At 40.4% G+C, this 26,601-nt stretch overlaps 1 protein-coding gene across 2 annotated transcripts; it reads left to right on the top strand.

The window, feature by feature from the left end:
• The first annotated feature begins 130 nt into the window (after positions 1-130).
• HABP4 (hyaluronan binding protein 4) lies at positions 131-26,229 on the top strand. Of its 2 annotated transcripts, XM_067568686.1 has the most exons (8): positions 131-614; positions 10,378-10,528; positions 12,903-13,064; positions 13,254-13,325; positions 15,806-15,889; positions 22,256-22,424; positions 24,181-24,363; positions 25,680-26,229. In XM_067568686.1, exons 1-8 carry the CDS (start codon positions 308-310, stop codon positions 25,734-25,736), a joined length of 1,185 nt encoding a protein of 394 aa, XP_067424787.1. In that variant the 5' UTR covers positions 131-307; the 3' UTR covers positions 25,737-26,229. The 2 variants fall into 2 exon arrangements, with proteins under 2 accessions (XP_067424787.1, XP_067424788.1); XM_067568687.1 differs by lacking the exon at positions 13,254-13,325.
• The last annotated feature ends 372 nt before the right edge of the window (positions 26,230-26,601 follow it).

The following is a 26,601-nucleotide window of genomic DNA, read 5'->3' on the forward strand; positions in this document are numbered from 1 at the left end:
AATGTACTGATTGGTCGCTGGAGATTACACTGGCTGGTATTGGTTGTCTGGGCTCGGAAGGGGCGCGGCTGAATGCGTTGATTGGTTGTGAGAGCGCGGGCCGCCGGTGCATTGATTGGTCATTGGCGCAGTCGCACGCGGGGCCGGGGCGGAGGAGCGGGGGTTGAGCGGCGATGGTGTGGTTGTCTGGGAGTGGGTCCTGCTGAGGCGGGCCCGGTTCTGTGCCAGTTCCCTGCCGCGCTGCGCGGGTTGGTTGCGCGCGCCGGCAGCTGCCGCCGCCGGGAGTGGCGGGGCGGCCGCGGCGGTGATGAAGGGGGCGCTGGGCAGCCCGGTGGCGGCCGCCGCCGCCATGCAGGAGAGCTTCGGCTGCGCCGTGGCCAACCGCTTCCACCAGCTGCTGGACGATGAGTCCGACCCCTTCGACGTCCTCCGCGAGGCTGAGCGCCGACAGCAGCAGCGCAGGAAGCGCGACGAGGCCGCCGCCGCCGCCGGCAGGAAACCCGGCCCCGGCCAGAGACCCGGCCCCGTGGCCGGCAAGAGGGAGTCCCAGAAAGAGCGCAAAGTCCTACAGCCGGAGAGCCCCGCGGCGCCCGCAGCCCCGCCGCCGCAGCCCGGTACGGGAAGCGGCCTGGCCCGCCCACGCCGGGGCCGGTGGGAGGCGGCTGAGCTCTTCCCTGGGGGAGTCGGAGGGTGCTGGGGGCCGGCTGGGCGGCGAGCCGGGCCGCGCCGTGGGAGTGTATGTATCGGCTCGGCGGGCGGAGCGGCGATTGCCCGGCCCCGTGCTGGCTGAGCGGTGTCTCTAGCTGAAAGCTGGGAGTCTCTCCGAGAATAGCTAAGGGCCCGGGCCTGGGGGGGGGGGTGGAGAGCGCTTGGTCCTCCGAGAACGGTCCGGCGCGTTGCCAGTGACTGCAGGTGCGCAGGAGTCCCTGTCCTCCCCGCTCCGCGCCCAGCTATATGACTGGGCCCAGGGCATCCGGTGAGTGTGGCGGAGCTGCCTACCGACCGCCTGACTTCCAGTCTTGACTGGCCTCCCTCCCCGGCTGTCTCTTATTTTCCCCAGGCTTTTCTCCTGCAATCATCTGTTGATGTTTGAGATCTGAAGAACTTGGGGGGTCGTCTGGTTGTCCAGCTAAACACTTTAAAGAGGTTACCTTTAAGTTCAGATACATGGTCCAATGGTTACCCTGGCTCCGAATCAAAAACAATGAGGTTGGAAATGAAGTTATATCTTTGTCCAGCAATAGGGGAACCAGTTAGGGTTAAAATGGGTGTGTAATTGAATTTATACTATTCATGGTTTTTATTTTCATGTCCTGTTGAAAATTGTTTAGATAGCAGGTTAAACAAAGGGGGTGTGATCTAAAGCCTTTACATTTTATCAGAAAGTCCATTTTTCATTGTGGCTAGAGTGGTTCTGCTAGATATGCAGTGAAACTCAAATAAGTAGAGGTAACACTGTTTCAAGTACATGAGCCAAAATAACATAGGAGAGTAGTGACATTGAGATTGAGCATTTATTTAGGTTGTCTTTACTTTTTCGCATTTTGGAGGTGAGCCTGGTTGATGTTGAAATGCAGCTCAGTGATTTAAGGATCTAATATAATAAAGGGAAACTACTGGTGTCTGTAAAGTGATTTTAGAATAAAAGCACTAGTGCTACTAAATAACCAAGTTGTCTACAAACATTTGTGGATCCTATAATCAGACTGCATGTTATATAACATGAGTTGAACGTGTAATGGAGCCAGGATGTCACTTCTGTTTTTATGTCTAGTGTTGCAGAACTTGTGCCAGAACAGTGCACATCTGAAAGTCCACTATTCTTTTCTATATAAGTCCTTATACTGCTTTCATTACTGTAGTATCTGAGCACCTTATGTATAGAATAACTTTTACAGGCTTGCCAAGGCTGTGAGTTCAGTTTCCAATAGAAAATGAGCTGTGCAAATGTAAATATTATATGTCTGTTCTAGATACTGCAATGGGTTCTTTATATTTTGGAGCACTAAACTAGTAATTGATTTATCCGGAGGAGTTAGTAAACTGAATACTGTCAGTGACCTACTGTATCATTCCCTTAATCTTTGGACAGTGGCAAGAAAACTTTAGGGGTAGTCTTATGAATAGACAAGTGGGGAAGAGGCCAGAATGGAGAAGATCCTATCTTGGCTCACTTAGTATAACCAAAGAATAGGATGGGGTTTATCAGTAGGATTGGAGAGGAAAGATTGGATTATTGATATTAAAGAGGAGAAAGCAACTAATTGTCTACAGGATAAACGCAGCTGTGTGTGGTTGGACAGAATGACCCAGTTTCCGGTAATTGGTTGAAAGAGTCTCAAAGATGTCAACACCATGAGCAAGGAACATGATTTCTCTAAAGATACTATTTTCCAGGACTTATGCCCTTGATTTTTCTATCTTCCTTAGTGGAAAACTTCCTAATCCCTCAAAAACAATTTTCTTCCTTGGACTTAATGGCTCACACCCCATCTAAATATCATCCTCCAGATATTTCCTCCTTGACCACAGTTGATGTAGGAGCTACCTATTTGCTAGACTTCTGTGTCGTGCTAACTTTTCACATAACTTTCATATGTATCCTTTTTATAATGCTCCTAGCATTCAGTCATTTGGGTACAGTTGACTAAATGGTGATGTCTTTGTCCCAAGTAATGCACCATGGGGTGGTTCTGTGTGATGCTTGTCTTCAGTGCTTCAGCATGTGTTTTGGCTAGTGCTTAGTATTTTGGCACTCATCATAGTTATTTGAAGCTCCAAAGGTTGTTGTCTTGATGCATCTGCACTGGATGTGCTAAAGAGCTGACTCAAACTTTTCAAGAGCAGAGCAGCACCTGCTTTGTGAGTTCAGGTCCATTTGTCTCATGCCTGCATTGGTGGTGTAGCATAATTTCAGTCAAGATAAACAATAAATCCCTCTTTTCAGTTGATTTCTTTTCAAGTATGATTTCAAGTAAGGAAGGAATGCCATTCTGCAACTTCAAAACCTGTCTGAGGCAGAACAGTATCTAAGACTGTTGACCATGTTTGTTGCATTGTCTGCTTTGAAATTGACCAAAATGCTCTGGGGTGGTCAAATGTTTGCCAATGTCACCCTGAATGATCACTGAAGATGCATCAGTAAAATCTCAGGGAGATTACAGTGAGAGTGGTGCCAGGCTGGCTTTGGCTACTTTGAAGGGTAATTCCTTGAAGCTAAAACCCTGAGTTGTCAAGACTGCTGAGTTGCTAGGATGTGGTGCTAGAGTTACTTGAACCATGCAGGCCCAGCTCTTCTCTGTTAAGTCTGACAGGGCAGCTTTTCTATCAAAGTACTTGGCAATGTCATCTTCAAAGCTGAAGGCTCTGCCAGCTATAGAGGTCATTAGTATTGTGCTTCAGGTCATTGGATGAGACTCTCTACTAAAGAGGGAAGAGTGGCTAATAGCACGCTACTGCTCAGTATTTTTGCCTTGTAGCCCTCAGACCAGTGGTTCTCAACCAGTGGCCCAATCCGCACACAGCTGTGGCCCATGTGACATCCTCAGGGCAATACAGGTAGTATTGGGTGCGGCCCACAATGGTAAATAGGCTGAGAACAACTGCTCTAGACTGTCCCTCTCAGTGCAACTAACAGAAGGGGATAGACCTTGCCTGTTCACAGCTGGTCCTCTGAAAGGCTACCATGAAGCTAATAGTATAGTTTTTCCTCTCACCCTAAAGGCTGACATTGTACCCTGAGATTTGGTGTTTCTGGTAGAGGAAGCGCCATTTTAGACATCAGCATCTTGCACCAGATGTTATGGTGGAAACTGTGCTTTACAAGGCATTATCAATGTTCCAAGACTTTATTGCTTAGACTCTTTCCAGCCTTTTGGGTGAGGTCAGGCTGAGTATTGGAGTGCAGAGGGCTGCTATTTGAGCTCAGATGAGCCAGAGTCATAAACCAGAAGGGACCATCATCTCTAGTCTGACCTCCACAGGCCACCAGCACCACTCAATGCCTGCACACTAGATCCAGTAACTGAAATAAGACCAAGATATTACAGCCCACAGGAGACTAGATTATTATGTGCCACAGGCAGGGAGTAGGAGAGACTGAAGTGCACCAGTGTCTGAGGCCCCTGCAATAACAGGACTTATGGTTCCAAGTATGTCCACTATGGAGGACCTCCACAGAGGATAATCATACACTTCCTAGTTTCCTTTATTTGGGGAATGGGGTGGGGGAGTGTATCAGGTCCATGATTGAGAGAATTGTGCTTGGAAAGCTAGCTTTCACATCAGCAACTGGCTTAAAGGGAGTTTTAGTTTGAACAGCATCAGAAGCCAAAGGGTCTTCAGCCCTTCTTTAATGAGCAGCAAAAGCTGAAAGCTTTTTGAGAAGCTCCATCACACTTCACTTGCTGATGCCAGTAGCCTGCGAGAACCATCCTGTTGGAGGCAGATGAGGAGCTTTTTACCTCCTGCTGTACTTTTGTCCCCTTGAGCATCAATCAGTGGGATGACATGATCAGGTTTTCAGAAACCTGTCACAGTATCTTTTCTCTTTGTTCCTGAATGCTCTCTGCTGCCTTAATATCAGGAAGACCTGATGCAAGAAAGCCAATCTTTTTCTCGCAGAGAGCTATCAAGTCCATGCCTCTAGCCAAAAGAGAAAAAGGCCAGGATCAGGGATGGCGGTGTTGTTCCAGATACTTCTTGCTAATCAAAATGACAAAAGAGCTTTGACCCATCCTGGATTTCAGAGAACTAAATCAGTATGTTGTTAAAGAGAAGTTGATGGTCACCCTGAGAATGGCCATGCTGGTTCTAGAGGAAGGCAGCTGACTATGCACTCTGGACTTTGACTGTGTATATGCACGTAGAAATACTTCACGAGCACTGAAATAATCTGATTTGTAGTTGAGGAACATTGCTACCAATTTTATGACTTGTCTTTTGGGATGGTGTTGGCTTCCTGTGTTTTCATGAAAGGCCCATAGCTACCATCAAGCATATCTGCATAGGCAGGAAGGGCACACATTCTTTATTTGAACAATTTATTAAGGACACCACTCTGAAGAGTTTTGGATGACTGATCTGTGTCAACACTGATGTGTTCCCAGCTTTGGCGTTCATGATGAATTACCAAAAATCCAAACTTGTACCCAGTAGGCAATTGGAATTCATAGGAGCCTTGGCTGTATGTGGCTTGATTGGAAGCCTACTGCTGGACTCAGTGCAGGATCCAAGGCATCATCAGTCTGGTAGTAAAGAATAAGCAGGAGCTTGTTAAACGCCTTCTAGGCTGAATTTGGCATAACTAGAGTTTTCTAATGATGCCCACATACCTGGAAGGTTACATCTTTATTTTAAAGGTAAGTGACGTGCTTTCTTGAATTGGCTTGTAATAGACTTCAAGGGACTTGTTACTAGACCCTTTGCAAATTAAAAACATAAGTGCTTGAACAGCCAAAACTGATTATTAGGGTTAAAGTGCTACTGTGCAATTTTCATTATAATAGTTTGATCTAAAATACTGCATTACATGGATTACTTGGAGTAGAAAAAAACTAATTGTTCCTTGCAACATGTAAAATCTGAATATAAATATTCAGCATTTTTCAGAAAGATTTGAATTTCACTTGTCTACATGTCATGTGCAACTTCAGATCTTCAACTAGTAAAGCTGTCTCAGTCTGCTCAAAAGTTCTATGTAATATTAGTTTTTTAATGTCATGTTTTTTGGTAGTTTGAATGGAGGTTTTGTTGTATTTGCATAATACTGTAAATCAGCGGCTTTTTTTCTTTGTTTTGACTGGTTCTCAACTTTTCCTAAGCGAGTTGCCACTTAATCATTGAGGTCACCTGAAAGTGAGCAGTTTGTAAAGCAAATGTAAGTCATAAGTCCAGTTGTCTTTTTAAGGTGTCATCTTTGCACAGCTCAATAGTAAATCTTTTTGAATCCAAAGTACTCTCTTCCTAGGCTTTCTGCTGTGAATTATTAAATCTAATAATTTTGGAATCTAATTATTAGATGACACGAGCAGTACCACTTGCGGTAGTTATTTGACCTAATTTTTTTTAACTAGATCTCCATTCTTCAGACTATCAAGTTTGTGGTACTTCCTTATTCTTTCAAAATGGTGGATATTTACTATTTGATTGCAAATGCCTTGTTCTTTGGTTGGTCCTTGAGCTGTCTTTGTATGTGGTGGTAGAGGACGGGTATGAAATGTAGGTATTATAGCTTTTGTAATTGTGTCTCTTGATGTTAGCTCAACTCACTCATTCTTAGAACAGAGATCAAATTGCATTTGCCAGCTCTTTATTGAAAGGGCCCAGTGAAATGCAGAGTTTGCATTCTCTATCAGTCCAGGCAAATTAAAGTTGCTGATCCTGCAGTAATAAAAAGCTCTGTTCAGTTTGTCTCTAAACCTATTATGAACATTTTAGATGATTCTCTTCCTGTCTTTAGCATGTATACTTCGGAGATGGTGTAGTTTAGACATTGTCCCTGATTGCTTAAAGATTGACTGTATTATCCATCATTTTGGGAGGCATTAAGATGCTGAATGTTTTAAGGAATCCTAGATCATGATGGTAGCTGTAAAAACAGCAGCATTTTTTTAAAATGACTAACTCCAATATAATTATTCTAGATATATGGGCAAGAGGCTGTGTAGGGGAAAACAGCTGTAGGCAATTCTGTTACAAAATGCTGGCATATCGAAAGCACGAGATCACAAGGTGGAAGTCTCTCTGTTTAGTTCACTATGTTATATTGTATGAAATATCTAAAATAGTCTGACTTCATATTGCAACTTTCATATTAGACATAAATTTTCAAAAAAGATTGCAAAGTCAAGCATTTAAAAGGTAGGAAATGCTAGACTTAAGGTTTTATGGACCACATTAATTCTGCCCCCTTCTGTATTCATTAAGGTTGCCCATAAAAACTTAAATATGCAGCCTCAGTGGCCTTTTAATGTTTCTTTTTTATGCAATTTCCTGTCCTTTTTAAAGGAAAAATGAAAAGCAAATTATATTGGTTACAACTATACTTCTCCTGAGTCATTAGTGAATTAATGCCCTTCATAGTGCCATATCTCATGACCGTGACTTCTGAATTATAGAGCACTATCCCTCTAGTTGCGCTCCTCATCCCAATTCTAGTCAATCAAGACAGTAACCTTGCTTTGATATTTAAATTTATTGTATTTTGAGGTTTTCCAAAACTTTCAATTTTGTATGCCACTGATTTTTATATTGAAAATAAATGGCATTGAAGACTTGGGGGTAGCAGAGAGGTATGATAGCTAGATGTTTTGACAACTGAATAGGGAATATTTGGGGCTGGGGAAGGTGGTTGGGGCACCTATTAAGTGTGAACATTGGCTTTGTGTTTTGATAACCACAAGACATTTGAGGTTTTGTTAATGGGCGGGGGAGATAGGAATTAAAAACCCACTTATTTTTTTTCCACCCATATGTCATGACAGCAACTAGCTGCCCTCCTACTCATTATCAATGTCTGTTACTACATGCAACAGCAGTGAAGTATGTTACCTTGATATTTCTGCAAAAATGGTCTGCAGTGAAAATAGTTAAGTGTTGACAGTCTTACCATTAGGCTTCAGTGTCTGTAGCCCAGTGGGATGAATGGGGCAGCTGTGACCCCCTTCAGAGCTATTTGTTTTGATCTGCCTGCATGCTCATGCAAATTCACTCTCTGAGTTAATATTTTGAAGCTAACCTTCATAACACTAGGCTAGAGATTTACTTTTTCTTAGTTGTGCTCCAAAATCTGTTTTAATTTTTGTGGCAGACTGAGCTATATGGACAGTTGGGGGGCAATTTGTATGGTCATAATCACATTATTTATAGAGCCCTGTGTTAAGATTGATGGTGGAATTGCACTGTCAGATGAGATGTAATGGTGTGGCTCTGATCATTTGTCTTATGTAATATTAGCAACCAACTTGCACTAGATTAGGGATGTTAACCTCAGCTTCTGGACAGATTCTAACTTTACTAAATAATACATTCCGTATATCCACATTTTCCCCTTTAGTTTCAAATTGATAATGTTATTCACTTATTATACACTAGAACAGTCTGTTGGCTGGACTTCAGTAATGGGCAGAATGGTTTATGCACGGTTTGTAAATTGCTTTAGTTTCCAGTTCTGTAGGAAAGATACTGTATAAAATGTTTGCTCTAAGGCTAACTTGTTTGAGATTTTCAATTTAAATTGGGATAGTAATTTTCAATGTAATGACCTGCATTCTGTGGTATGAACTCCCAGAATCCCATACCTTTCTGAGAGGGTGAAAGTTAGTGAGTGATAAATAAGCCACAGTTGATGAAAATGTTGCCCATGGAACATTCATTTAGGCCCCTCATGTTCATGTATTGTGAAAGTCCTTATTTACATGATGATATATATGACCTTTTTCATGGGACCCCTGCCTCCAATTGATTGGGTAGTTTTTTAATATTCTCTTCAGTGTCCCCAGGCATTGTTTAACACTTGTCATGCAAACTTTACATTGAACCCATTATTTTCTTGTTTGTGTTTCTATAGTGCCATCATCATAGTATCTGAGTGCTTCATAAAGATTAATGAATTCATTCTCACAATATCCATTTGAGATTCAGTGGTGGTATTCCCCTCATTTTATAGATGAGGGAACTGAAGCATGGAGGTCAGAATTGCCAAGTGACCACTAATTTTGGATGCCCAACTCGAGACACCTGTATTATGATTTGTTTTAAGATCACTTAGTGTTTTTATAGCACTTCATATGTACAGAGCTCATCTCCCATTGACATCAGTTACAGAGATGTATTGAGCATACAAATGCATCTGGGCCTTCGGTCTCATTTTGGGCACTCAAAATAAAAATGACACAACTAGTGACCAACTGTAAACGTTTGAAGTGACTAGGAATTCTGTGGCAGACACAGGGATAGAACTCAGTTCTCCAATGTGGCATTAACTCCAAGACTATCCTTTTGCTTTCTGCGATTCCATGCCTCGTTCACTACACACATTCCAACTTTTGCAACAATTGAGGCAATGATCCTATATATGGAATCATTGCACTGAGTCTTATTCATTACAGAACACTAAGCATCCTGTGCTCTGAGTGAGAGATAGGGGTACTATGAAAAAATATTATGGGATCATGTAATTAAAGACTGTATCATAGTGAATACATAGAAGGCGGGCAAATTAAGATTGCATGAGCAGCCTCAATTCCAGCGTTTCCTGATTCTTGAGTGCTTGGCTTTGCAACCTTTACATACTCCCATATATAACTTGAGTAATTTCCTAATTTAGAATTTGGTTTTCAGTTTTTTTATCATGTGGCATCATAATCATACCCACATTTCATCAGCAGGTTAGGTTCATCGCACAGACTTATTCCATTTGAACTAACGGAGTAACTGATAGCAGTATAATTAGACAGTCAATGTGGGTGAGGTAATATCTTTTATTGGACCAACTGCTGTTGGTGAGAGAGACAAACTTTCAAGCTGACACAGAGCTCTGTGACCTGAAGATGATCTTTGTGTCAGCTTGAAAGCTTGTCTCTCATCAGTAGAAGATGGTCCAATAAAATATATTCCCTCACCCATGTTAACTCTATAATATCCTGGGACTGACATGTCTATAACAACACTGCATGCATCAGTAGTAATTATCACTTTCTCTGGACCACCACTACAGAGGGATGAGACTTTGCTGGTGGGTTTCACATCTCTTTACTGATCGTAGAGGAATGTAGACACTGAGGATTGCGGAGAAATGTGTTCTAGGGGTTATAAATCTGCCTGTTCTGTCTCCCTCTGCTCCTATTCACGTCCAGCTCCCTGAGTCCTGGTTCCCCATCCTCTGGCTCTTGCAGCAGCCTTGCTCCCCGTCTGCCCATTCCTCGTCCCTTTTTTTGTTCCAGTCAGGTTGCCTGCGTGCCAGCAGAGTGAGCTTTGCAAGAGCACAGGAGAGAGTTCCTATAATATATTTTTAACATGAGTAAACTGAGGTATTTTCCCTAATCTTGTTCTCTGAAATGGCTGAATTGTGTTAGCCAAAACACTCCAGAATTTTCAGTCTGAGACAGATGCCTGGCATGGGTAATTTCAGCCTGAATGGCTAAAGTTTGGAGTTATAAGCAACAGAAAATATGGTCTTTTATAGTATGAAGTGTTAGGCAACCTTTACCATAGGTAGTGCTACCAGCTCCTCATACAGTATTTTGGTGGGAGTGAAATAATAGAAAACTGAATGGTGATAGTCATCTCTTTTGAGCCAGTAGTGCAGAAATTGCAAATTAATCCATTAATGCTGCTTGTATTTAGACTCTTCATAATTTTTTTTTTGTTGTGCAGGTCAGAAGCGAGCTTCTAAAAGGGGAGAACAACAAGGATGGAATGATAACAGGGGAACAGAGGTAAAACAAGACAAAGCTGAATGGAGACCTTCTTTCAGGGAATACCGTCCCTATGAAAAGGAGAGACAAGTGGAGTTCACAGCAGAGAAGTATGTACCATCTAAGAAGATGCAAGGTAGCCCTCAGTGAAGGGTTTGGTGTCCCTGAGAGCCTTTTATGGACTACCATTTATTTAGCACCTAGTAGTGTAATAGCCCAGTTTTGGCTGTGTAGGGACTGATATAGCAAAGAACCTATCAGCTCTCACATAAATTATCCTGTATTTACACTGCAGTCAGAATCTTATGTGTGTCGAATGTCTTCATGTGAGTTACTTTTCTAACGGAATACAGGGCTTTTTGGTAACTAAGCAATTGGTATAAAGGTTTGTTTTCAGAGTCTGCTATGCACTACTTAGTGTTTCATGATTTCAGCACATGGATGTTATCACCAACCAGATTTTAAGTAATTGTATCTAGGCCCTATATACTCTGCTGCAAAATGAGATCAAATGCTGTAAATCCTTAAATTCTGTGGCAATGCTCACTGATTATCTCTATGAAATACCCCTGCCCAAACATACACAACTGGCTCATAGTTAAGTTGTACATCAATGATTATTTTTATCAATGCTTATTTTCAGCAATGACTGTGTTTGTGAGGTCTGTTACCTATTTTTGTATTACTGCATCTGAAGAAGAGAGCTAGCCTCTCGAAAGCTTACATCTCCAAATATTAAATCTGTTAGTCTTTAAAGTGCCACAGAACCCTCGTTGCCATTAGGAAAGGGATAGATAAGACAGAAAATATTGTATTTCCTCTTTTAAAATCCCTGGTACGCTTACATCTTGAATACTGCGTGCAGATCTGGTCACCCCATCCCAAAATAACATGTATTGGAATTGGAAAAGGTAACCAAGCAAACTAAGAAAAAGGCAACTAAAATGATTAGGGATATGGAAAAACTTCCATATGAGGAGAGATTAATAAGACTGAGACTTTTTAGCTTGGAAAAGAGATGACTAAGGGAGGATATGATAGCGGTCTATGAAATCATGACCAGTGTGGACAAAGTAAATAAGGAAATGTCATTTACTCCTTCTCATAACATAAGAACTAGGGGTCACCAAATGAAATTAATAAGATGCAGGTTTAAAACTAACAAAAGGAAGTATTTCTTCACACAATGCATAGTTAACCTCTGGAACTCCTTGCCAGAGGATGTTGTGAAGGCTAAGACTATAACGGGGTTCAAAAAAGAACTAGATAAGTTCATGGAGGATAGGTCCATCAATGGCTATTAGCCAGGATAGGCAGGGATTGCTGTTTGCCACGAGCTGGAAATGGCTGACAGGATGGATCACTTGATGATTACCTGTTTTGTTCATTCTCTCTAAAGCACCTGGCATTGGCCGCTGTTGGAAAACAGGATATTGGGCTAGATGGACCATTGTTCTGACCCACTGTGACGGTTCTTACGTTCTTCTTGTGGGGAAAGGTGCAGAGTAAGAGGTAATTTCAGGCAGATCCCGGCAGGGAGACAGAAAACAATGTGGGTTGCCTGGTTGCAGCAAAATAACACGTGCTGCAGTAAAAGTTGCTGAATTCTGTGGTATCTTGAGGGGGAATGCCAGATTCCACAGTTAGTCTGGGGGCCCTGAGTGAGATGATTGGGGCAGCTCACACTTTTCAGAGCTATAATTTTCTACTCCTTGCAGATGCAGATGGTTTATTGGGTACTCATGGCTCACATTTTCAAGGTTATTTTTGCAGCCATAATGATTAGAAACTTAAAAAAAAAAAAATTAAATCAAAACTGAGATTCTGGAGCACAACTCGGCAGCAAGGGGTGAATTCTGCACCAAATTCTACGATTACAGAATATATTGCGGGGGAGGCCCTACTTATATCCATATTAGGTAATAAACCAAATCTGCTCCTCAACATGCTGTATGCTGCTAGGTCAGTGAACTCAGATAAGTCAGTCTTGCTTTTTGTGTTCGTACTAGAACAAGTCCTTTAGAGTTTCTTATACTCATTGGGTTGAAACTGTTTTATTTTTTAATTATTATTTCTCATGATAGGCTGACTTTAAAAAAAAGTCCAGAGTTTACACCCGGCTACATGCAAATCTAAGATATGAGGGCAGTAATGGTGCCTAATAAAATGCTTTAAGATGGTTGGCATATTTAGAAAAAAGTAAGCAGTTAATAGTCACTATTATTGATATAAGAATGGAGACCTAACACTCTGTTCATATTTCGCGTCTGTCTGTTTTTAATATAGACCAACAAAATACTAATCTTGGTTTAAGATCGGTGTATGCTAGTGAAAGAAGTGTTCTAAAAACTTCTAGTAATAGTGAGTGATTATAGTAATTGGTCTATTATCACAGTTGCACTAAAGCATCCCTTTAAGACCAGATTTTCTCCTCTTAATTTTTCTGTAGAAGTAGACAGACTAGAAATCATCCTTTTCTTTCAGGCCAGTTGACAGATTTGACCGGGAAAGACCAATGAGAGGTCGTGGGGGAGGAAGAGGTGGAATGCGAAGCCGAGGAAGAGGTGGTGGAATGAACAGAAGTCTTAATGGCTATGACCAAAGAGGGAAACGGGAATTTGAAAGGCAGAGTGGGAGTGATAAAACGTAAGTGCTTTGTGTATCTATTACTCTCATCTAATACATTGGTAACAAACACACGCCTCAAGCACTTCGGTATCTTTTTGAAGGATTGGGATGGGGAACAGTATAGTCAACAAATTAATACTGCTTTTGGTTCGGTACATCAATGAGGAAGGAATTTCTTAATTTGAAGAATACTGTTTCTGTCTCTAGAGGAATCAGAACAGAAGACAAAAGGGGTGGAAGTGGAGCTCGCAACTGGGGAACAGTTAAAGATGATCTGAGGTACAGTGCAAATCTGTGCCCGTTCTAGTTTATAACAATTTCTGTAAATTTAATATGTTTGGTTACAGTTGTCTTCATTTCAAGCTTTATCCATTCACCCTACCTTTAACTGTTGTGGTGAACTCAACTGTTCAGTTTTCTGAGTGTCATACTGGTCCCTTTGCTCAAGCTTACTGAGTAGATTCTAGCCTGAAGGAGATCATTCATTTAAGGCAGGCTTGCAAGTATCTATTTGCCTAGGGCCATGTCATCTTTTGACTGGAGTGAAAACTAAGTGGCTTTTCTATTTACGTAAATGGTGGGCTTGGAGACTGTGACTGGCCTGGGTAAATTTTAAAGAGAACTCTACAATGCTAACTAAGGTCTTGTCGACTTATGTTTTTTAGTGCAGACATGTTAGGTCAACTTACAGCCATCACTATATAATTACAGTTGTGGCTGATGTCAACACTGCTCTCCTTGGGTCAGTGGAATGCATCCTCTCCAGGAGCACTTCCACTGACATAAGGGGCAGTGTGGGGAGCTGAGAGCCCAGTCTCTCAGATCCCTGCCAGGAGCCCACAGACTCCCAGGCTCCCTGTGGGCTGCCCTCCCACACCCCCATCTCAGCTGGGAGCTCGGGGCAGCTGTTCCCTGCTCTCCGCCAGAAGGGCAGCCAGGACAATCTCATTGCTGCCCAGGCAGGAAGCAGGTGGAGAAACTACCTGACTTTTGGCCCAGGCGCCAAGCCAGGACCGGGAATCAGCAGACCCGGCTTCTCAGCTGGCAGCTGGTTCCCAATCCGGTCTGAGAGCAGGGCAAGAAGTCAGGGAGCTTCTCCATGTGCTCCACAGGGGCAGCCATGTCAGTTACGCTGCTGAGCCATGAAATTGACATAGCTGCCAGACCCAACCTGAACCAGGGCTTGCAGCCCTCCACAGCTTGCCCAGGTCCCGGCCTCTCCACCACTGTAAGAGGATACAGTGTCTATATTGACATTGCGTTGCCTTAGCTATGCTGACAAAAGCCCTACACCTCTAGTTGAGGGGGCACTTTTGTCAGCCAGGGGGAGGAGGGGTGATTGCAATGTGTACACCAGCACTGTTTTGTCCACAAAAGCTGACTTTTGTTGACAAAACTCTCTAGTGTAGACCAGACCAAAATATCTAGGTCTTAAAAAATGTTCTGTATTCTTTATCTGGTTCTGTTTGAAATCTCCTTGAACTGGGAACAGGACAACAAGCCACTTTTCCTACTCCATGACACAGCGGAGATGTGCTGTTATTTCAGCTAGATCTTATTCTGGTAACTGCATAAACCAGCTTTCCTCCAAACCATTTGTTTCAAGTGGACATAGCAGGACTAAGTTGCTTATCTGGGTCCACCTGAGCTGGCTTACCCTGGGGTGTTAGGGAGACAAAACTTTTAATTTATAGCAAAAGTCTCTATAATGGTCATTAAAGCCAGTGGGGAAAAAAATGAAATATAAAGCTTATTAGGATATACTATCTTACGCAGCACACAACTAACTTGCGGAAATCCGTACCACAAGATGTTGAGGCGGGTATATGTGATTCTAGAAGATATTCATAAATTTAGAAAATTCATATGGGGGGTGTGTGTGTGTGTGTGTGTGTGTGTGTGTGTGTGTGTGTGTAATATATATATATAATGATTCTAGAAAATTCATGTAAAGGTCAACAAGGTCATCTGCAGTTACCCTCTTACACTAGCTACAAATAAAGATGTGTATCAGCTCTTACTTCAGAATATAAGCAAAGTAAAGAAACAGCTTTCCTCACATTTGTTTCAATAATTGTTGATTATGGGCTTTTTACATCTTTCTTTGAAACATCTGGTACATCAGATAGGCAAAAAGGAATTGCCATACTAATATTAGTAGTCATTACAGTCCAGAAGCTAAAGTACTGCAAAGATGCATATTAACTTTAATACAACATTAGATGTATTGTCTCAATTAAGTGCTCGTTTTCCATGGTGACAAATGAAATATAAACATTTAGTACAACTAATGTTCTTAATTTAGATCAGTTTCTCTTCAGTGTTAGGAAAAGTACTGTGAAATTCATGTTGACTTAACGTAAAATTGTTGTGCTATGTAAAGTGATCTAACATTGGCATTAGGTCTGATTGCTGTGGAATTTTCTCATATCCTGAACATGCACATTTTTGGCTTTCACGTATTTGTACCTCTTCCTCTAGCCAAGGATTTCCAGTGCATCCCATTATACAATCTTGTATTACTTGCCTACAAACCAGTCTCCTTTATTTGTTTTTTTTGTTGTGGGTTTTGGATGAACCGTAGAATGGGAACTCTTAATGGCCACAGAAAATTTCTAATAGAACTCATCTAGTTCCAGAAGGGTGTTCTCTTCAGTTTGCCATGAAATATGCATATCTACCCAAAAAAAAGGGGGAGGGGCGGCTATTGATCTGTATGCTTCCAGTATGACCTAGGTGGTTTTTTTGCTATTTTGCAGTGAAATGGAACAGACTGCTCCTGTGGAAGAGACTGCAGAATCAGAGGATCACCAAGGAGCACCTGAAGGAGAACCTCTGACCAAGTACAGTCTCTTGAATATCTTAATTCTAAAATGTAAACAAAATAACTGGTCAGTGCCAATATTCTTGATTCATGTTGGGAGACATTCTAAGACCATGCCTCTCGATGTGTCACTTAGCAGACTTTTGGCACTCTAGAAATGTTTTAAAATTGAAATGTTGGTGTATGTTTCCTGGCAAAATGGGACTCCAATCCCAAGTTGGGCTTTCAGATGGTACCATACATACGTACTACTACTTTCGTAGTAATTCCAAGGAGTGGCAATATTAACCTGTAAAAACTCTAGCTCAGTAACTAAGATGATACATTTCTGTAACATATAAACTTGTATTTAATTAAGAGAAATAGTGCTCTCTCAATTATTTTTAAACCCAATAAGGAATATAAATGATATAGTGGTATTCTAGTTCCCAGTTTATTTTTAGATCTATTATAGCAGACATTTTACTTGTAAAACAACCCCTCACCAAGATACTTGTGGAACCATAAAGTGATAACATGATTGAAATACACTAACACAGAAAAAATTCCCTTATGAATCAGTCAATCAAGGGGGTCTTCCATACAACAGGATCTTCTCCCTTGAGATTCATACGGGGGCCAAGAGTTGCCTTCCTCCACTAAATCCAATTAAAAAAAATGACTGCTTGGAAATAGTGTTGCATTGTTTCTTAAAACTAAGGTAAATTGAGATGGATGTTTGCATCCTGATATTCAGTCCTTGGTTCTGATCAGTGTCCAGATGTAAAAATTAATTTTATCAAGTTAGAAATTAGATTAACTCAAATGTTCTTAATATTTCCAACTTGAACACTAAAGCAAATAACTTGTAGTGAAGGGGGATGGTGACATCAAAGTAAGGAGTCATATTTCAGCCAACATTCCTTTACATTTGAAGTTGGGAAAAATATCACTGTCTGACAGTGTTTGGGTCAGCCATTAGACAAAAGTTGAAGGCAGCTAGTTATTGCTAACCACTTCACTACAATTTATGTACATTAATGTTCAAATTGGAGGTATTTAAAAATATTAAGTTGATTTGACTTTTTAAACTTATGTAATTAACATATTTGGATTACTCAGTGGTTTAAAGTAACTGGAGGTGGGGAGGGTCTCTTGGACAAACTTGAGTTAAGAACGTTGAATTTCCAGAAACTTAATTTTCAGTAGGCTTAAATCATGTGGGCAGTGCAGATAAGTTTTAGGCAGACTAACTCTTATGTATGCACCATATCACTTTAACAGAGCTAAATATATTAAAAATAGCAGTTAAGCCTTTTTACTTGAGTGGCCTGGGTTCGTATTTCAGAGTCTTGCATCATTTTCCTCTTCATGGTGGCTGAAATCAAAATCAAATCCAGCTGTCCTAACTCTTTGTAAGTACATGTGTTCTGACATCAGTGTTCTGTGGAACATAGACATGAAAAATACATCCAACTGTAGTGGTCAAATCCAGTTGGCTTTTAATTATGAAACTTTATTAAATGTGTAAGCTTATCACTTTGTTGCTGTTTCAGACTATTTCTCTGCAGAATCAATAAGATTGCTGTGTATTTATTTACCTTGTTAGGGCTTTCATTGCAGACAGGAAGGCTAGAAACTTTCCTCCTAAATGAAAATTGAGATGTAGGAGAAGTCCACAGTAATCTGGGAGACAGCAGTATATGCAAAGGTTCTGTGAAAGGCACACTATCATATAATATCTTACATCAATGTAAATGACTCCCATCCTGAGGATTCTCAAAACTGTGTGCAAACTAAATACATATGAAATATATGGACCTCACGGTGGCTACCTCTGGTGGAAGAGAGCAGCACAATAAGTCCACACTTTAGAAGAGCAAGTAAATGCCATATCTAATAGAGAGAGAATATATAATTAGGGATTGAATTTATTCAGAACGTCTTCTAACACCTGCACTCTTGCACAAAGACAGTACCTTTATTTATGACCTTTTTGCTCTTCAGAAGCAGGGGTTGGTTTGTTTAAAATGACTTGAGTTGTTTCGGGGCTCTTATGCACCTAATGCCCCCCTTCCTCTTGGAGGCTTTGCCCTCCAGAGTTCCTGTCTGTTGGGAGGTGGTGCAGTAGCAACAGAGCCCTCCTGCACTGGCAGCTCAACATGGGCCCCAAAATAACTTTTACCCTCCCAGACTTACAGTTAATTTTGACTACTTAATATAGCGAGTTCAGTGATTCCAGATGCCTTTTAATGACCACTTGCAGTCAGGCACTTGGTTTCAAGTGTCATTTGAAAGTTCTCACTCTTTAGTCATTCCATCCCTTCTCAATTTATTAGAACTGATTCTGTTGGAAAAAAAAGACCTCAGAAATTGGGTATAGCATTTGTGAGGCTGTAGAAGTATTCTTGTCTTGTATTTGATAACCTGGGAGGCTTTTAACAGTATTGCACTGCAAGCTTGTGTATAACTGGTCTGCTGTCATCACTAGATCCTTGTCCATGTTACTGTTCTTCAACTTTCATTTTTATACTGGTTCCAGGCAGCACAGTTTATCTTGTATTTATCTAAGTGTAACCTTATCTTAGTTCTGTTTGCCCATATTTCTGAATTGTTTAGATTCCTTTCTAGCGTCTGTCTTTGTTTGCAGCCCCTCCTAACATAGTGTGCACACTATTAAACAATATGCATGCTATTGTATAAACATGTGTTCCATGCTGTAATTAATATATTAAAATATAAAAACAGTACTGGTCCCAATTGTCCTTTATACTCCCATTTTTATAATTACCTGATAGACTTCTATTGGGCTTGTCTACTCAGTTAGTTTAGGAACTTGTTAAAGCATTTTTTGAGTAGTAGGTATAATCCTCTATCTTCTTATTTTAATCTTGTTGAGATTAGATTTATTTCTTTGATCTGTTATTTACTCTTGGTATTACATCCTTTTTAGTTCTCTGGAACCTAATAAATTCACAGTTAATTACCATTAGCGGCTCTACACTTTCCTCTGATCTTTCTTTAGGAAACCTCCATTTCCCATCATCTAGTTTGCTGCTGTTTGTTTGGCTACCATTTTAATAGCCCTATAAAACTAATCTATAAGTCTAGCCAAATCCTCACTAGTCTTTTTTGCTAAACTGATGATGTTGAATGTCTCAACAATTAGAGTTGCTGTATTGTAGAGCCGCCTATTATCTTGATTAACCTTTTTTTCTTAACCCTTTGGCTAATTGTCTTAATTTTAACCTTAATTTTGGCACTACAGTATATTGTTGCTGATCCTCCCTCCCTTGGCCCACATCAGCTAGTTACACAATGTAGGCTGAATTTTTTTCAGCTGAAGATAAAGTAAATAAAGCTTTTGCTGCCACCAAACTAACCCATATTTTTAACATTTACCATCTCTTAAGGTTTGTTTCTGGCTACTTTTATAACTGATAGTGTGCTATGAAGACAGATATGTTTGTGATTCCAACCCCAGCCCCTTCTATTTTATTACTGTTTGTTCAAATAAAGCAATCTCTCTGCAAGTAAGAGAAAAATACGTTTTAAATGGTTGCTTAGTAAAGAGCTATATCCAAAAAATAGAAAAGAGAAACAGACCTGAAAAGCAATAGGCAGCATTATTAAAAGCCTCTTAAGTATATACAGGAATACCAAACTAATGGAATAAAAATTGTATTTTATTACAGTCCTGCCCTGGGGCCTCAGTCGGGGACTCTGCTAGGTATTGTGCAAATGTGTTGTAAATGGTCAATCCCAGCATTCAGGAGCTTATAACTTCAGTTAATGAAAACATTCAACAGCTGGATAAAATAAATAGGTAGGAGTGGAGAGCAGGAGGATGAAGTAACAATATGAATACCCTTTGTGCACACTGCATGTCTACTTCAATGTAGTTTGCCACAATGATATCATTATCTAAAATTCTAAATTGAAATTCTTTTCACTGTCTTTTGTTAATAGGCGATGCTAGCCCTTGGTAGTGTCAGAATTTCAAACCCTCATCTGGACCTACTTGTTACTTGTCAAATAAAAGATCCACTCAGGCTGCCTAACTGATTTTATCTTCCTTCAGGAAAATCTCCAGAATGTATATCCCCCTGCACTTCCTTGGCAATTGGCATGTGGTCAGTTTTGATACAGATGTATACCTGTTAAATATCACAACTCCCTCATTGCTTTACAATCTTCAGCACTTAGTCTTCAAACTGATCTCTTGTTCTTAAGTAGTAGAATCTCCTCCTGTTGTACTATAATCTGTAGCATTTTTGAGATACAAAGAGGATTCAGAAGGAATCCCAATACTTTTACCCATGGAACACAAGCAATTGGCTTTCTTCTCCACTTCTTGCTTTCCTGAAGGAGGTGATGTACCGTTATATAGATTTCCATCAGATCCCTCTTCAACATAATGAGCAAACCATATAATCTTTCCCCATACTACTTATTCTCCCAGGGTCACAGTTAAATCCTCTTACTCTGCACTAGATCCAAAACTCTTTTAACTACTAGTTACATTCAACTTTTGGTTTGTGTAAATGTAACATAATTTCAGAAGGTCCTGGATAAGACTATTGAGATATGCCAAGAGGTAGGTTTATGTAATTTTTACGAATTTTAACTGATGATTTAGTTATTTTAGGAAACTTTTTTTTTAAAAAAAATTAAAAAAAAAATCTTCAATCTGAGAGCCCTTATACAAATTTTTCTTTGCTTGTTTTCTATATTATCTTTCTTGATACTCAGTTAAATGCTTTTTCCTTCTACCAAGCTTCTCCAGCTAGATCCTGCAGTAAAGTGACATCACATTGTTGCCATGGAGACAGATCTGTCAACATTATGGCTTCTACTGTAGGATCAAGTTGAAAGGAATAAGCCCTTTCTCATATAATCTAATAACTTTACATTTATAGAATGTGCCTATCAGATGTTCACTGAATGCACTCCTATAATCTAAAAACAAATGCACAATATGTTACTGAAGTTAGTTCTGACTCCACACCCTTCCAAGATAACTCATTCCCCCTTTCATCTTTCAAATTTCTATTTATAAATTACAAAGTGAAATAAATCTACTCTATCCCAAACCCTAATGTTGGGGCCAAAAAGAGAAGCAAAGTGCAGATCTTGAGGGCCTTTCACCATAAAATGGCCTAACACAAGCTTTACGACATTCAAAACTCATTCATAAAAATACCTCAGTTTAATCTCTACTGTTGTGACAATGCATTGTGAAAGAAACAGCTTCTCAATTGGCCATGATCCAAACCACGTTTATATCAACACCTTGAATTATATCCAGAAACGAATGTGGTGAGCTCCATGCAGCTAACACCATGTAGTGAGCGATGGTTTTCTGCACTAGCGATAGCTTCCAAGTGGCTCTTAATGGTCATCACATATGGAACGTATTATAATAGTTATCTGTACCAGACTGGGTTGTGTCATGGTCTACATTTTAGAGATTGTGGGAAGTCTAGCCAAATGCTGATAGAAAGGGGCTTCTGGCCGCTACTAATCCCACTCTTGTGTATCCACAAGTGACCAGATATAGAAGCCTCTCAGATTATGAACTTACACAAAAAAGCAAGCATACACAGGGCAGACCATCCCTGCCATACTTCAGATGCTTTCCTAGACATACCAGCATTGTCACTCTTCAACGTGATTGACCTTTGGCCACCTTGATTTCATCCATGCCTTTCTTGGGCAAGTAATGAACCACGCCATCTGGGCCTGACAGCAGAGCTGCGTGTTACATGTATATTGATGACTACACAGCCCAAATTCCCTCACTCTTCTATACACATTTTATAAAAGGGCAAAGTAGAATCCTGTGGAATTATTCAAGAGAAGGCCATCAGGGCAGATAAGTGATTATCTAAAACAGCATCCTGGGATCTCCTGAGATGTGTGCTTCTCTGAAGTGTGATTCTGTCTAGCCTTGTCAGTCAGTAGGACAGGCCAAAAAACCTTGTGCTCAGTGGTGTCCAAACCTACTGACATGTTGGTCTCAACTTCTTGCTGAGAATAGATCCACCAGCAGAACTGCTGGGTCTGTGCTGTACCAGATCAAAAGCAAGACTGGTTTAATCTGGAGTTCAGGTTGCTTGATCCTTGTTAGCTGTCCCACCTATGCCAAACCTTTCCACAATAAGGGAAGTTAGAGACAGCAGTAGTTGACAACTGGTTTCAAACATAGCATGAGAAATTATGGAAAAATAAATGGGTCTATACTATTTTCCTTAGTATTGAAGCTCTTCAAATACAATTCAGAGATGGCAGAGAATTTGAAGTATTCAAAATACTGTACTTAGCAAAGTAGCCTTACTGTAGGTTTTTTGTTCTTCCTGGCATGTCACAAGCTAATGATTTTTACTTTACAACTATAAACCTTTAGAGTTGCTGAAGGGGAGCCAGTGGAAGAAGTAGCTCAAGAAATGACGTTAGATGAGTGGAAAAATCTGCAACAACAGAATCGACCAAAGCCTGAATTCAACATCCGGAAGCCAGAATCCACTGTTCCTTCCAAAGCAGTGGTGATTCACAAGTCAAAGTATAGAGATGATGTAAGCATTGCCTTAGGAGTCTCTAAATTCTACTTTCACCCAGGGTTAGGACACTGTCTGGGTCCTACGTTAAAACTGACTCTGAACAAACTGAAAATCTGTATTCATATTTTAAGATGCTTTAATCATGCGTGCAAGAAAACCATCAGATTAATTTTTTCCAGTCTTCAGATATCCCTTTTGCATTATGAACATGGAACGCTTGACATGTCAAGAAGTGCTTAGCTTGAGTTAAGTTTCAGTTCTGCTTATTTTAAGGCTTAGTCATAGGAGATTGAAGTCTGTCTCCTTGCTTCTGCCATCTCATGTGCAGTTGTAGGCACTATCAAACCGTTTACTTAGTGTTTCTTATATTTTAACTTTGAATCACATTGTCATACACCTGGTGTTTAGCTTACTTATCACTGTACTAATGCATTTTTATCTGGATATACTGGAAATTAATTTCCCAGCATTATCAGTCTAGGTACTAAGTTGTCCTGTATCTGGTCACTATTGCATCACAACTATCACTGAACCACTTAAGAAAATCTGAACGATTTTTATGAGGACTATGGTTCTGCTTCTTAAAGTGATCCGGGAGAGCTTGTTTTATTTTCCTGAACTCTTGTTCTGCTCAGAGCCACTACGCTGTTATAACTAAAGTTGAAAGGTGAAATCTTGGCCCCATTGATGTCATTGGGGCTGGATTTCTACCATAGATTCTTTCATACTTAGACTGTAAGCTTTTCGGGGCAGGGAAGTCCTTATGTTTGTTCAGTGCCTGGCACAATGGGGGGGCTTGATCCTTGATTGGGACCCTTATACACTACTGCATAATTAATATTTTAGAATCTGAATAAAAACATTGACTCAGTATATGCAGGGTCACTGTTGGACTGTAAACTTATTGGGCAGATTGTACTTAGTAGGCTGTTTTATTGTCCTATGTTTGTGTTCCTTTAGTGTGGTTTTAGACTTCCACAATTATAAGTCTAGTAAGTTTAGGACCTATCTATTACAGGAGCTGAAGATTGTGCCTTACATTTTATTTTACTCCTAAATAGACTTTATAGCTGGCAGTGTAAAGGTGCCTCAGTACAGTAAGAATCGGGCCACAGAGGAGTAGTGATTTGTCTGGTACAGGTATTTTTTAACTTGGGTAATCTGTTAGACTTCAAGATGGGTATGTGGGGAATGTGATTTGTTGTTCCTTTATAGCACACCTATGCACTACTGGTATATGGTAAAGGCTGTTACGGAAAATATTCTCAAGTGCACTAGCTATATTAATGCTAACTAAATTGTTACCCTCTCCACAGTAGCACTATAGCTATAACTGTAGCAAAGCCAGTACAGGAATGGATCAGTGGTAGCAACTGATAACTAAATTGCAGTGCCCTGTTCTTATTCCTTTCCAGCCCTTCCCTAGCAGGTATCTCATAAGTAAACACCTTGGGCCAGATTGTCTGGTCCCTCTGGAACTGGCTAACTCTTGCTGCAGAGAATTTTCTCAGTGTGGCAGTCCTCAAGTGGTAGGAAACTGGTATGCCAGCTGTATAAGTGCTTATGCTTAACTGCAGCAGAGCCAGCATAGAGCTAGCCTGAGAATAGGGGGGCTGTCACAGTCTCCCTTGTTACCCCCACGGCCACACACAATTTAGGTCTCCTGTCAATCCAGGGAGTCTGACTTTACTGGTGTGCTATTTGGTTTATTATACAGTAACTTTTTTGAAGCTCAGAGCAGCATGCTAATTGCGGATACATTCACTTCTAGATGTTAAAGGAGGATTTTGAGGATGACTCTCACATCTTCCGAAAAGCAGCTAATGATATAACTTCTCAGCTGGATATTAACTTTGGGAATCTTCCTCGTCCTGGGCGTGGAGCCAGAGGAACACGAGGAGGTCGTGGACGTGTCAAAAGAGTTGAAGATACAGGGCCTAGACCAGAAGTGGTGGTAATTTGATTTTGTGACTATATGCTTTTAAATGACATGAGAATTTGGGATCTTTATTTTTTTTTAATGAGGACTTGTTAGTGTTAGCCTGGCTATTGTAAGTATTCAGTCCATAGTATATTGCTATATGTGATGCAATTGCCATTCAGATTGCAAATAGCTTCTTATTTTTTAAAGCATTGACATTCAAAGGTCCAAGTTCTGGTCACATTTATGACAGCTAGAAGAAGGGACATACAGGAGAGGTTAACTTCAGAAAAGAATTCTGATAAAATCAGGGAAATAATTATGCACTTAAAATTACCAAAGGCTGTAGCCTTCAAGCAAAATTACTGTGTAATAAGGTTCTAATACTTCCTCTAGCTTACCAAGAGTAAAGTTAATAAATGTTGCATGTCTGATCCTGCAAGTTAAAACACAGGAGTTACAACACTATTAAATGAATGAAAGCCAGATATTATGGCAAATTGTTTCAAAACAGACGTAATTTAACTACTAAAGATTATAGTACCTGCCACTTTCCATTGAATCCCCCTGGTTTCACATACTCAAAACCATTCTCCTCATAGAACTGGTTTCTTTCACACTTGGTATCTGCCCATGGTTGCTACTGCTAAGGTATGAAAACCAGAACATCTGGGATGATCCTGAGCCCATAAAATGAGACAGCTGGCATTGTGAGCTGAGAACCCATACAGATTTCCTGGGGCAGCTACCTCAAAAAAGGGGCAATCCTGAGTGGCAACCTTATGCTGCTCGGAGGTGAACAAATATAGAGGATTTTTTTTAAAGCAGAATCATCCCCATGGTTCTTTCAGTTCAGCAACAGTAAAATACTTAGCCAAAGTTTGGAACTTTAAAAATAACATAGAATTAATCCTTCTGGTGCTTTTGTTTGGTAAAGCTACGTCCTGAACACACGTAGTAAACCAAGTGAGCATCACTGTAGCTTTTTGCACACATCTAAAAATTAACTGTTTGTTTTAAACTTTGAAAAACTGACTTCTTTCACTTTAAATGGTGAGCTGCTTCCTGTGTCTGTCTAGATGTCCAATAGCTAGAATCTGAAGTATCAGGAAAATGTCAATTCCCAGTCAGTCACCATCCTTGCGCTATGAATTATACTGCAGTGATAGGTGCAATTCTGTTATCTGCGTAGAAATAGTGATGGATACAAAACAGCTTAGAAATAAACATCAGGTGCCTCTTTCCATCATTTAGCAAATAAATAAAATTGAACTAGTTCTGAGTTAGCAACTCCAGATGTGTCCTAGATATGCATATTGGTTTTCTAAACTTACTTCCTCCTTTTGTAGACACAAATCGTTGCTCCAAATCCTGATGACCCTGAGGATTTTCCTGCTTTAGCATGAAAGAACTGTCCTGAATTGCAGCATCTCAAAGTAGCTGTGAAGAGACCAGTTTTATGTTGCTGTGAAAAAGGATCATCTGAGTCTAAAGAAAAAACAGATTTTTTTTTTTCTTGTGTGAAATGATTGCACTTCTTTGGTAGTGAGGGAAGGGGGGTTCTGGAGAGACCAGTGGACTGGAATCTTTCTACAGATTCCAGCACCTCCTTTTGAGATAACTGTGTGAAGGCTTATGGTATTATACTCAAGGGATTTCAATAAAGTTCAAGAATCCAGTGTTTAAAATGTGTATATAGAGATTATATAGACTTTTCCATGAAAGCACAGTGAAATGTAAGCTGTACAGCATGGTCTGCTATTGGGACTCTGTAGCAAACCCCTGTAGACACTTGAAAGCTGCTTTCCCTACTCCATTGAGTGAAATGTACCTTGGCATATTTTAAGCAGTTATACAGCAATTTTCATAAGTTGACAAATAAAGAAAACTGCTAATTGGTTTGGGTGTGAAGTGCTGTTATCACTTACTTTACTGTTCCTTGGTCTTGGAGCAGCAAATTGTGACTGCTTCTGCATTACTGCATCAGTTTGCATTTCTTTTACAGCTCTACCTTGCTTGCACAGTTTCCTTTGTTTTTGTACTAAAAACCATCTTCATAATGTAGGAGGAATATTTAAATGTAAACTGAAAGCTTCTCTGTGACACGTTTACACGTCTAACTTTTTAAAAATGGTATGCTTTAATAGAGTGTGAGAAATGGAAATGGGTACCATCGAATAGCCAGGTCCTAACCACAGCTTCTTGTATGTGGAAGAGTCGAATGTCAATTGAAGTGTTTGGTTCTGCCCTTGTTGTAGAAAACTCTGCATT

This window comes from Emydura macquarii, unplaced genomic scaffold, assembly GCF_026122565.2.
Source record: "Emydura macquarii macquarii isolate MOO-44397 ecotype Brisbane River unplaced genomic scaffold, CSIRO-AGI_Emac_v2 contig_2897, whole genome shotgun sequence".
Classification (NCBI taxonomy): Eukaryota; Metazoa; Chordata; order Testudines; family Chelidae; genus Emydura; species Emydura macquarii.